General features: G+C 41.6%; 1 protein-coding gene and 1 long non-coding RNA gene across 3 annotated transcripts in view; one reads left to right on the top strand and one right to left on the bottom strand.

Moving 5' to 3' along the window:
- Positions 1 to 11,617, top strand: part of LOC120369611 (cytochrome P450 4B1-like) — a 34,781-nt gene extending 23,164 nt beyond the window's left edge. Inside the window, exons 12-13 of one of the 2 annotated variants that reach the window (XM_039483084.1) lie at positions 6,499 to 6,710; positions 11,301 to 11,617. In XM_039483084.1, the coding sequence (XP_039339018.1) occupies positions 6,499 to 6,673 (175 nt within the window). In that variant the 3' untranslated portion in view covers positions 6,674 to 6,710; positions 11,301 to 11,617. Of the gene's footprint in view, positions 1 to 6,498; positions 6,775 to 11,300 lie in introns of those variants that run through there. The other variant, XM_039483083.1, reaches the window with a different exon arrangement.
- LOC120369614 overlaps positions 1 to 13,047 on the bottom strand; it is a 163,766-nt gene that overhangs the window by 89,154 nt on the left and 61,565 nt on the right. The gene's annotated exons all lie outside the window — the stretch shown is intronic.

Raw genomic sequence — 13,047 nt, 5'->3', positions numbered from 1 at the left:
TTCCCCTTTGCACCTTTCCCCATCGACATTGGTTGTTATAGATTATTGTGACACTTTATGGACTTTCACTCACTTGTCACAGCTGGGCTTACAATTAGGGTATATCCGCAGACCCAATTATCATACCTCCTTTCCGAAGATCCACCCGCCACACCTGGGGATTGCCGGCAGTGTGGCACAGGGGACACTAGGACAGCTTTATGGCTGCACAGAGATTTCTCCCATGGTGGGATCCCTAGAAGTTCATGGGCCAGATCCCCGAGCCAGCATAAATCAATCAGTGTAGCACCAGTGAGTTCCCTTGACTTAATCATTCTGTAAATAACCTTAATTAAAAAAAAGGCACAAAATCTGCCTCACCCAGACACTGACTAACACAAGTTAGAGTGTTTTCTTCTCACACCTGACATAATATTAAACCGCACACTTTAAAATTACAGACATAGCTGGAGGCAATGGGGTTTTGTCATTTGAAGCTTAGTAAACAAACTCTACGTAAAGCTGTTTGATTCTTTCCTAATTCAGCTTCTGAAAGGCACCTCCAGCAGGGGATAAGTGACTCCACCTTCCCAACACAATAGGGAGAAATCCAACCAGGGAAAACCTACTGTGCTTTTCCATATCATTTACACATTATTACACAGTTATGCCACCCTTCCTGGCTCTGCTGAGAATATCAGGGATTAAACAGCCAGACATGGAACATGATCCTACCTATTCGTTACAATCTGATTTAGGATACCAGAGGCATCATTTGGCACTGTGCTACTGCTGTTTTATTCCAACATCAGTCTGTTGAAGGGCATTTCACCAGCACTAAGTAGGAGTCATGGAGCAGTGAATCAGGCTCTAATTATTCAAGATCACATTCTGATTGGTCATATCGGCCTTTTTCATGAGGTTACGATAAGCCAGAAGAATGGCTGGGGGAGGGAGGGGGAGATACAACTGCAGTCGGCAAGGTCTTCCTCAAGGCATAATATTTATAGCAAAAAGGCAAATTAAGGTAATTTAAGTGAAAAAAGGAAATAGCGAGCTCCCCAGCTCTGGAATCAACCCAGTCCTGTGACCCTGAGCATGGAACCTGTTCCTGCCAAAAACATTCTCTCTCCTCTCTATCTCCCAAGCAACAATTTATAACCCTGTCCCTAAGCACCTGTGGAGGGACAGGAGGAAGCTGAGCTGAGGTTAACCCCTTTTTTGCCAAGGATCAGATTCAGCCGTGTGCACACGGTCACAATCACCAACTCCCAAGGATGTCTGGCTGCAAGCTCATCACCCACACAGAAAGGAAAGCCCACATACCTGTGACACACAGAGGGTGGGGAAATAAGGAGAAAGGGGTGGGCGGAAAGGGGGTGGGCAATGCTGTCCAGTGAGGCAGCTTCTTTTCAAATCAGCCCAGCTGCCTGTAGGGATTTGCTGGCTGTGAGAGGGGGAAAGGGTAGGGCTGGAATGGGACATGGGTGGGGTTGGCCACTAGAATTTCTCCACTGGCTTCAATTTAAAGAGACTTGCCACATTTCCTTCTCCAGCCTATGGCGCTTAGCAGTATTTGAAAGGCAGCAGGACTACATCAGAGTTTTCCTTCAAGTGAGAAGGTGAACTGAAAGCTGTTAAGTACATGTTTATGTTTTAAAGGAAATAACTGGGATTGGGGTCGAGAGAGAGGGGGAAAACAAGAGTATAGAAAATGCCAAACATGAGGCCAGCTGCTCCTTCCAGCAGCATGCAAGAAACATTAAAATAATAATTTAGAAGTGCATTGATTGGACCCAGTCCTCATCAACTCATAGACTTCAAGACCAGAAGGGACCTTCACGATCATCTAGTCTGGCCTCCTGCACATTGCAGGCACAGAACCTCACCCACCCACTCCTGCAGTAAACCCCAAACCTCTGGCTGAGTTACTGAAGTCCTTAAATCTTGATTTAAAGTCTGAAGTTACAGAGACTCCACCCTTTACTTTAGTTCAAGCCAGCAAATGGCCCATTCCCCATGGTGCAGAGGAATGTGAAACCCTCTGAGGGTCTTTGCCGATCTGACCTGGGAGAAAATACCTTCCCCGACCACAAATATGGACCCTAGGCATGTGGGTGAGACCACCCAGCCAGACACCTGGGAAAGAATTCTCTACAGTAACTCAGAGCCCTCCCCATCTCGTGTCCTGTCTCCAGCTGTTGGGGATATTTGCTAATAGCAGTTGTGGTTGGGCCATATGCATTGTAAGCAATCTCATCATACCATTCCTTCCATAAACTTATCAAGCTCAGTCTTTAAACAAATTAGGTTTCTTGCCCCCACAACTTCCCTTGGAAGGCTGTTCCCGAACTTCATTTCTCTGATGGTTAGACACCTTCATCAAATTTCAAACCTAAACTTGTTAATTTCCAGTTTATATCAATTTTTGTGCCAACATTGGCCCTTACCTTAACTCCTCTCCCTCAATGATATTTGTCCCTCTGATGTATTTATACAGAGCAATATCTCCCCTCAGCCCTTCTTTTGTTAGGCTAAATAAGCCAAGCTCCTTAAGTCTCCTCTTGTAAGTTCTCCATTCCTCTCATCAATTTAGTAACCCCGCTCTGTATCTGTTCCAGTTTGAATTAATCTTTCTTAAACACGAGAGACAAGAATTGCACACAGTATTCCAGATGAGGTCTCACCAGTGCCTTGTATAATGGTATTAACACTTCCCTATCTCTACTGAAAACACCTTGCTAAACGCACCCTAGGATCGCATTAGCTTTTTTCACAGCCACATCATATTGGTGGCTTATAATCATCCCATGATCAACCAATATGCTCAGATCTTTCTCCTCCTCTGCTGCTTTCAGCTGGTAAATGTGCAGCTTATAGCAAAAAATCTTGTTGGTAGTCCCTAAATGCACGACCATGCACTTTGTCCTATTTTATTTCATCCCATTTCTATTAATCCAATATTCAAGGTCATCCAAATCTTCTTGTATGATATTTTGGTCTTCCTCCATATTGGCAATACCTCCCACCTTTGTGTCATTGGCAAATTTTATTAGCACACTCTCACTTTTTGTGCAAAGGTCATTAATGAAAATCTTAATGAAGATTGGTCCCAAGATTTATCCTTGAGGAACTCCACTAGTAACCTCGCTCCAGCCTCACAGTTCACCTTTCAGTATGATCCATTTCAGTCTCCTCTTTAATCAGTCCCTATCCACCTTTCAGTTCTCGTATTAATCTCCATCTTCTCCAATTTTACTAATAATGTCCCATGTGGAACTGTATCATATGCTTTATTGAAAGGCAGGCAGATTTGATCTACTGCATTTCCTTTGTCTACAAAATTGGTTAACTTCCCAAAGAAAGAGAGCAGGTTAGTCTGACAATCTATCTTTTTTAAAACCATGTTGTATTTTATCCCAGTTACCATTTATCTCGATGTCTTTAATCACTTTCTCTTCAAAATTTGTTCTAAGACCTTGCCTACAATTGAGGTCAAACTAATGGGCCTGTAGTTTCCTGAATCACTTCCCCACCCCACCCCTTCTTGAGTATAGATACTATAGATGCAATTCTCCAGTCACAGGGTATCACTCTTGAATTTATGGATTCACTAAAAATCCTTGCTATTGGGCTTGCAATTGTGTGTACGATTTTTTAAAAAATATTTTTGGGTAGAGATTATCCAGGCCCCCAATTTGATTCCATTCAACTGTTTGAGTTTGGCTTCCACATCGAATGTGGTAATTTCTACTTCATATCCTTGTTCCCATTAGCCACCCTGCCACTGGCCCCAGGTGCCTCATTACCCTTACTAAAAACTGAGACTAAATGTTCATTTCTGTGTTTGACCGTACTTAGATTATCTCTTTAATCTCCACCCCATCCTCAGTGCGTAGTGGTCCCAGTTCTTCTTTCCTTGTTTTCTTTTTTATTTACCTGGCTAAAGTACCTTTTACCTTTGGTTTTTATTTCCTTTGCAAGGTCCAGCTCAGCTTGACTTTTGGCAGTTCTCACCTTATCCTTCTCTTTCTGAGCTCCAAGAGGCAGCTCTCCTTGCTGATCCATTCTGAGTCCTTTATTCTGTTCTTTCACAGATAAACTATGACGGAAATCAATGGGAGTGGGTAAATAAGAGAGGCAAAGAGCTCAGTATTGGACCCATTTATGAGGGAAAGGAAGAGTTTTCTTTTTCTTTCCCTGTTGTTTTCTTGTGTCTTTTTCAATGCACTGCATTCCACAGTGGAAGAGTTTTTGCTCAAGAGCACTGTGATCTCTCCCCATACCATACAACCTCAGTTGAGATTGGCAGAGGTACTCAAGTGGGATCCCCCTCGATTGAAAAGTGGGTGGGCTGGTGGGATCCCCTTCTCTATGAGGGTTCCTGAGCTCTGGGACAGACTTGAAACCCTGGTCCAAGAAAGCTCAAGTCTACTGATCTTCAGAGCATACTGCAAGACACATGTATTTATGTGGGCTCCTGTGAGGTGTGTATGTATGTCTTTCTCTTTGAGAGAAATCACTTGTGTGTGGGAGAGGGAAGTCAAGTGTTCTGGGGGCAATCTCATTGGTCCTATGGCAGAGGTGCCTAGAACCGTGGATAGTTGTCCATTTTTATTGTTTGTATCACTGTAATAATAATTGAACACAGCTTGGTTTTTTTTTTTACAAAATTTAAAAAGTGAATATATGCAAATATTAAAGAGTCATAGAATAATAAAATTGGAGAAAGGCCAGAAACATTTATCTTACCCCCTCAGCTTCTTTATATACATATAAAATGATTGGACCTAAATCAGCTGTTACCACTCAAGAAAGAGATCTTGGAGTCATTATGGATAGTTCTCTGAAAACATCCGCTCAATGTGCAGCAGCAGTCAAAAAGGTGAACAGAATATTGTGAATCATTAGGAAAGGGATAGATGATAAGACAGAAAGTATCATATTGCTTCTATATAAATCCATGATATGCCCACACCTTGAATACTGCATGCAGATCTGGTTGCCCCATCACAAAAAAGATATATTGGAATTGGAAAAGGTACAGAAAAGGTCAACAAAAATGATTAGGGGTATGGAACGGCTTTCATATGAGGAGAGATTAATAAGACTGGGACTTTTCAGCTTGGAAAAGAGATGACTAAAGGGGGATATGATAGAGGTCTATAAAATCATGACTGGTGTGGAGAAAGTAAATAAGGAAGTGTTATTTACTCCTTCTCATGACACAAGAACTAGGGGTCACCACATGAAATTAATAGGCAGCAGATTTAAAACAAACAAAAAAGGAAGTATTTCTTCACGCAATGCAGTCAACCTGTGGAACTCTTTGCCAGAGGATGTTGTGAAGGCCAAGACTATAAAAGGTTTAAAAAAAGAACTAGATACGTTCATGAAGGATAGGTCCATCAATGGCTATTAGACAGGATGGGCATGGATCGTGTCCCTAATTTCTGTTTGCCAGAAGCTGGGAATGGGCAACAGGGGATGGATCACTTGATGATTCCCTGTTCTGTTCATTCCCTCTGAAGCACCTGGCATTGGCCACTGTTGGAAGACAGGATACTGGGCTAGATGGACCATTGGTCTGACCCAGTATGTTCATTCTTATGGTCTTATGAAAAACAATGGTCCTGCTCTGCAGGGTGCTGTAGCTGAACCATCCTTGGTTTTGCAAAAAGACCACCCTAACCAACAAGGTGCTGCACCTGAGTTTGCCCATCCCTGTTACGTTACCAATCAGCCATGCCAGCAGGTGCCTAGATATTGGTGCATTTCTTGAGTGATGAAGGGCATTTTCCTGTTCTTCAGTCCCTATTTTCAGAATTACAGTGCTTGAAGGGCTGCATTAGTGGCCAAACAATGCACTCCAGAAGCTACATCCTCCATTGGTGTAAGTCAGCATTTCTCCTTTTTAGTCAATAGAGTGATGTCAATTTACACCAGCATTGACGACATATTGCTCAACTAATATGCGATGCTAACAATTCTCAAGGTTACTTTATAGTCAAGCCATATATATTGACATCACCTACATATAAATGGCAGTACCATCTTCTGGTCTTAGGGCTCCACAAAGGAGGTAGTAAAACCTGATCTAATCTTCTGTTCGTGCTAAAAGTTGCATGTTGTTTCTTCCTTGTAGCTGTAGAATTCTATATAGCCAATGAACAACCATGCTGGAGTCTATGAAAGTTTTGGACTAATCCTAAAATATAAATTAATGAGTTGGATGGCTTAAACCAGTTTGATTCTTTTCGGCATGAACCACGTGGAGGATAAGGAATTGTTGAGCAGCAATTAGCCTATCAAAGTATTGGCAAAGAGTGAAAAATAAACAAAATCTTTTAAAGCACTTTCTTTTTGGTGGATTAATGGGATATGAAAGAATCTTAATACGCCTGATGCAAGAGCACTTGAAGTCAATGGAAAGTTTCCCATTGACTTCAAGTGACTTTGGAGTAAGCATCAGGATACTCAGGTTCGGTATTCTCACTGGTTCCATCTCTCTCTTCTCAGGAACTGTATTGGGCAGCAGTTTGCCATGATCGAGATGAAAGTGGCCATAGCTTTGTCCCTGCTACGCTTTGAGTTTTCACCCAATCCAGCGAAGATTCCCAGGAAAATACCCCAGGTGATCTTACGGTCCAAGAATGGGATACATGTGCACTTGAAGAAAATCCACTGGCATTGACATTGTGAAATAAGTGGGCAAAATACATAAGAGATTTGTAAGTTATTTGATTATCAAATGCATTAAAAATTCCATCTTTGGGGGAAAAAAGATCCCCAGTCTCTTTGAGCCTGAAAGGTTGCTTGTTGGTCCAGTCAAAGACATATATATATTTATGCTGAGCCATATGATGTCCTCCATTAAAACTGTATTCCCAAACACTTTCTGGTTACTTTAATGACAGAGGGACAGAAAAATTAGATTGATCAGCAAGGGAAAAAAATATGAATCAGATCTTCAGACAGTGTAAATCAACCTTGCTCCACTGATTTCATCAGAGTTTAGTTGATTGATACCAGTGGGAGATTTAGGCCTACGTTACCAGATGAGATTTGAAAATTTGATCCAGTGGTCACCATTTAAAGCCAACTTCTGCAAAAAGGAACTTCGTTGTGACCTTAAAGCTTTTATTTCCTTTGCTAGGTACAGAGGGAAACTATGGTATCTCAGACTCCTTTACATGGCAACTCTTGGCAAATGATTACTCTTTAATAGGGTAGAAGAGTGGACTCACTGCTGGCATGCCCCCTCATGGCTGGAGGTAGTGTTGCAGGCACTTCTTCTCTAGTTCAGTCTCACTCATTCTGGGGTAAACAAAGAGTCCAATAAAATGAACTTAGAGAAACATAACTCTTTGCTCCTAACCAGACTCACTCCTCCACAGACTCTTCGCTCTTCCTGGGCTCTGCAGGGTTGTGCTCCTGCTCTTGTGTAAAATGACTCCCGGGGCTTTCTCTAGCTGTGTTCACAGCATGCACACAGAGAAGTTAGATAAGAACTTAAATACTCATGTTGGAAGGTTGCAATATAACTTTATTTTCGTAGAATTCAGAACCATAATGCAAAACAACCAATAAACAGAGAGACAAAGCAGGCTGCTCCCTAAAAGAGAGAGGCACAACTCGCCCCACCCTACGCTCTTTGTCTGCAGGCAGACTGCTTCAGGGCCAGATTGCACACTTCCCACCAGGCCCCATAGCCTGCAAGAAGAACCAGGGACCCCCTTTGAGAATTTAAAGTGATAGATCACAATTTTAACACACTTTTCAATCCACCACACTCCTCCCCTGTAAATTCCTCAAACACAATTTTAAAAAATCACAAATTTAACCTTAGAGGAAGTTGGTGATTTTGCTGAGGCCAGTGGTGACACCTGACCTTTGTGTCAGAGAAAGTGACACCTGACCTTTGTCCTATTTGTGTCGACCCCAAAGAAGCACTATCCCTCTCTCTCTCTTGGCCACCATCTCCCATGCCTTCTCCTCTCCTCTGGCCAACAAAAGCTACACCCATCCTTACTAATGTCAGGGGCTGCATCCTGTAACTGTACTGAGGTTCTTTCTGGTAACAGCTGATCAATGGGCCTCTTCATTATCTCCCATTTTACCTCTACCAGATATGTCTCTAGTCCCATATCTGCTTGACAGCTTTCCCCCCACTTCATCCCTCCCATGTGATTTTGCACCAACACGGTCTTCCTTTAGCAGAAAAACCTGGCAGGTTTATGGGGTAGATTTTTTCATTCTTTGCCATCTTTTGTTGCGTGCTCTCCATAGGTCGGGTCTAAGTAAATCAAATTTAGTACGTAACTAGCATTTTAAAAACAAAGCAGCTGGAGTCTTCTGAGTGGCAGGCTGTGGGGTAGACCTATATGAGACTAGGGAATTTGCAATGCAATGTGTCAGGGGACTCCATTCAGTTTTGTCTAGTGCTTGTTTTAATGTCTGCACAACACTCTGTGCCAATCCATGTGATGCTGGGTGGTGGGTAGCTGACCCAATATGTTTCACTGATTTTTGTTGTGGGAATGTCTGAAAATCCCAGAAATAAACTGTGGACTGTTATGTGAAGAGAGTTCCTCAGGTAACCCATAAATGGCAAATATTGCAAAGCACTTCAGTTGTTTATTACAGAAGAGGTTTTTAATCATGTGCCTCACCTCTGGCCACCAAGAATAATCATTAACCATTATTACATATATTTGCTTATCTTTTTCTGCAAAGCCGATGCACAGCTGCTGCCAGGGTGACAGTGTCTCTTCTGGCATGTTCCTATAGCTATAACGGGAGTTGCACTGGCTACTTTCCATTTCTAAATCTTAATCTAAAGCCGGCCACCAGAAACAATTTCTGGCCATCCCTTCCATATCTATTAACCCTCAGTGGCGCTTGTGTAATTCCACCAGCATCCTTTTCTGTACACATATTGGCAGTATCACTTGTATTCCCCATAGCAAACAACCCCTCTGCATGGCTAACAGTTTGCTGAAATAGTAATGGCTACGTTGCTCTTTGGTTATGTGATTTGGCCAGTCTCAAGTGTGGTGCATCATCCTAACCAAAATCACCTTTTTGTCTTGTTTACAGAGCAACTTCCTTAGCTGTAATAGGGAGGTCATCTAGGAAAGAGACTCTGTCCATGGAATTTTCCTCTATATGTTTCCCTGTGTGCAAGGGCAAACAGGACAATGCATCTGCATTAGCATGTTTTTCGAATGGTCTATAATATATCCCATCTTAGTAGGCAGCAAAGATCAAAAGCCCCTCTTTGAAGTCTAGTTGCCACTAGTGGTGGAATGCCTACACCTGGGCCCATTATTTTTATTAGTGGTTTATGATCTGTAACGAGGGTAAATTTTTTTCCAAAGAGGTACTCATGGAAATTAATAACCCAAGTCTCTTTTTCTATCTGTGAGTATTTTTTCTTGACCTTTGACAATGTCCTGGGAGCAGATGTTATGGGTTTTTCACTCCCATCTTTACAAAGATGTGAAACAAAAACCTCAATTCCTACAGGAGACACATCACAGGCTAGCTTTGTGGGACGCTCCAGATTAAAATGTACCAATAGGCTGGCGTGACTTAGTTTCTTTTTTGCTTTCTCCAAAGCCTTATTTTCTTTTTTCTGTCCAAAGCCACTTCATATTTCTCCATAACTGGGCAGACATCAGACTGGGTACTGTTGATAAGTTTGGAATTAATCTTCCATAATAGTTTTATCATAGCCTGAAACAATCTAAGCTCTGAGACATTACACAGCCCAGGGGCATTCTGAATGGCTTTTGTCATCTCTTTTAACAGGTGTACTCCTGCATCTAGAAAATGGCTGGATGAAGTAACCCGGCTTTTTTGAAAAAAAGCATACTTCTCTTTAAAGCCATGATTTTACAAGCTCTTTAGAACCTCCTCTAGGATTTTTAAACGTTCCTCTGACATAGCAGACAAAGATAACACAATCCAAAAGTTGGCAGTGGAAGCTAGACTGGAAATCAGGTGTATCTTTTTAACAGTGAGGGTAATTAATCATCAGAACAATTTACCCAGACTTGTGGTGTGTTCTCCAGCAGCCAATTTTAAAATCAAGATTGGATTTTTTAAAAACAAGATCTGCTGTAGGAATCATTTATGGGAAATTCTCCAACCTGTGTTATCCAAAAGGTCAGATGAGATGATCAGAGTGGTCCCTTCTGCCCTTGGAATCTATGAATGAATGCGTCATCCAAATAACAGGCAACACCATTTACCACCGGCACTAACCGATCCATTATTCTTTGAAACATAACACGGGCACCAGCTATCCCCTAGGATAATATTTCATATCTAAATAGCACCTTATGTGTGTTCATTGCCCACATTTTTTTTAATCTAGCTCCAATGCCATCTGCAGGTCAGCTTGAGACAAGTCTAGTTTAGTAAACATCACTGCCTCTGTCAGCTTTGCAAATAAATCTTGTGGTTTAGGAACTGGATATTGATCCAATTCCAGCCGGGGAGATATGACGCATTTAAAGTCCCCACGCACACTTATGCTGCCATTACCCTTTGGGCTACATACAAAGTGGTGCATCCCATTTGCTGAACTCCACAGGTGAAATTATGTCCTGCTTTTGCAATTATTCCAGTTGGAGTTAGATGACATGAAATACTCTTGCTGGAAGGTTGCAATGTAACACTACTTTGTTTCTTAGGATTCAGAATGATACCCCACAAGAGAGAGAGACAAAGCAGGCACAACTGAACTCACCTCACTCTAGGATGGCTCTCTGCAAGTTACTTACTAAAAGACCCAGATCATATGCTTCCCATAGAGCCCCCTAGCCTGCAAACAAGACCAGGAAAACCCCATAGAACTTAAAGTGATAGATCACAATTTTAACCTAGCTAAAGAAGCCCAGCTACAACCTCAATAATAAGGTTACAATCTAGCAAGCCCATAACATAATGAAGATATGTCAAAGATGGGTCTGATCCACAGCGTATTAACATCAATGGGAAGTCTTGCTAATGACTTTAATGGCCTTTGGATCAGTTCCTATTTACATAGACCTCCGTGGACTAAACAACCAGTCACAGGTTCTTCTCACTGTTGTATTTTGAATGTACCAAATCCTTTAGCCTTTGTGAGGAAACCAAGTACCAAATAAATATCCATTATCTTCCCTGTGGACTATCTGAATGTTAATTTCCTGGGAAGGAATCTTCCTTCAGGTTAAGGTCATACCATTAGTCAGGCAGAAGGAAAATGAAGATTATGTTAGGAGCCTGTCTGATCTAAATGACAAGCACCAATGATCTTTTTCGCTCTTCAGAGGAAGGACTATCTCTAACGATGTGTTTGTGCAGCGCCTTGCACAATGGCGCCATGGCCTGGCATGGGAAATAAATAATAAGAACGACAACAATGGTGGAGCATTCCTCCATGAACCTTCTAAATTACACAGGTGAGTTAAAGTGGCACAGACTTACTCTTTTAAAAGATGACCAGCTTCGAGACTGTGGACACACAGCACTTTATATCCCTTTAATTCTGTTACTCCTCCCACTTTCTTTAAGAGGCCCAGTAAGGAACTCCCTCATCAAATACATTTTACTCAAGTCAGGCACATTCCTAGTAAAAGCATCCAGGTTCCCCCTTGCAATGTGAGATTAAACCCTCTCCCCATCTATACCTGCAAGAGAACTACTTGGAAGCTTATTTGACAAGGAGAGATGTCCTTAAAAGAATTTTTAAAAAAGGTCTTGGGCTAAACGGTAACGATCACAAAATATAATTTAATGTTCAAGATGTCACACCGATGTCAGCAAATGGGACATCTGTATCACTTGACGGTGCTGTGTACAGAAGTGTTTTAAGAATAAGAAGTGTGATATAGCAGCTAAATATTATATATTGAAGAATTTAGTCCATTGTGTATTTGTTAACAGATTGTTTCTGACTACTCATTAAAGTATTACTATTCTCTTTCATTGTGTTGATGAAGCATATTTGCTAAATAGAGGCTTGGGCTGAGGTTTTCAAAGGAACCAAAGTGAGTTAGGCACGCAAATGTCACTGTGTTTTAGTGGGAGTTGGGTGCAAAGACCCCAACCTCAGTAGTGCAACATCCTGTGATTATCCCCTAAGAAAAAAAGCCTTCTCCTGTGACTTCACACAAGCTCTCCAGATTGGGTCTTTGGTTTGCATATCACAGTCCCTCTACAGCTGTTTAATCTGCTAATAAGGAACAAAGCATTATAACTAATTAACATAAACAAGGTGGGAGCTACTTTTCTCTGGTGAAGATACACCACTTTATTTAAACATACTGCCACCCCACTGAAGTCAAGTACATGTCGGGGTGGTGTGAGGGAGATGTAGTAGCCAGGCAGACATTCCCTGAAACTATTCTTTCTAGCCAATCAGGAGACCAATTTCATATCTAGGCTCATAAAACAAGTGTGCATTTCCTTGAAAACTAAAGCTACCATCCCCAAACTGATGGTTTAGGACCTTAGAAAGATTTAACCATATCCTTAAAAATAGGTCCAAGAAGCATCTATCCTGTGAGCCCCACCACTGGGATCAACTATTCCTGGTTCCTGTTCTTTGCTGCAAGTGGGATATCTCAACAGGATTACCCAACTGAAGTTACTCTATGGCAGTCAACCTCAGCGTATTCTTGATATGCTGAAGGGCTTGTAGGAAGAACAGGTCCCCAGATGGGAGACTGTTGTTCAAAATGGGCTTAATCCATTGAAATAATTTCATTAAATTCAATGGACCCTGAATCAGGGCCCATGTCCTTAAGCTCGATGAGAAGTTAAAAGCTCTAGGGACTTATATAACAGAACCTATAGATTGCTTTGCAGGTCCAGGAGCAATATCACAACTATACAGCTGACCCAAAACCAGGAATTTGAGATTTTGAAATGTCACATGTCCCAAACCTGGGCAAAAAGTAAAAAATCTCAGAATTTTTCATGAAATGAAATATTCTGAAACATTTTGTTTTAACCTTATAATTTTTGACATATCTTATATTACAAAAATCAAAACATTTGGACTTTTGTAGTATA

This window comes from Mauremys reevesii, linkage group 8, assembly GCF_016161935.1.
Source record: "Mauremys reevesii isolate NIE-2019 linkage group 8, ASM1616193v1, whole genome shotgun sequence".
Lineage (NCBI taxonomy): Eukaryota > Metazoa > Chordata > Testudines > Geoemydidae > Mauremys > Mauremys reevesii.
Note: the sequence above shows the minus strand (reverse complement) of the source record. Positions and strands in the feature narration are given on the sequence as shown.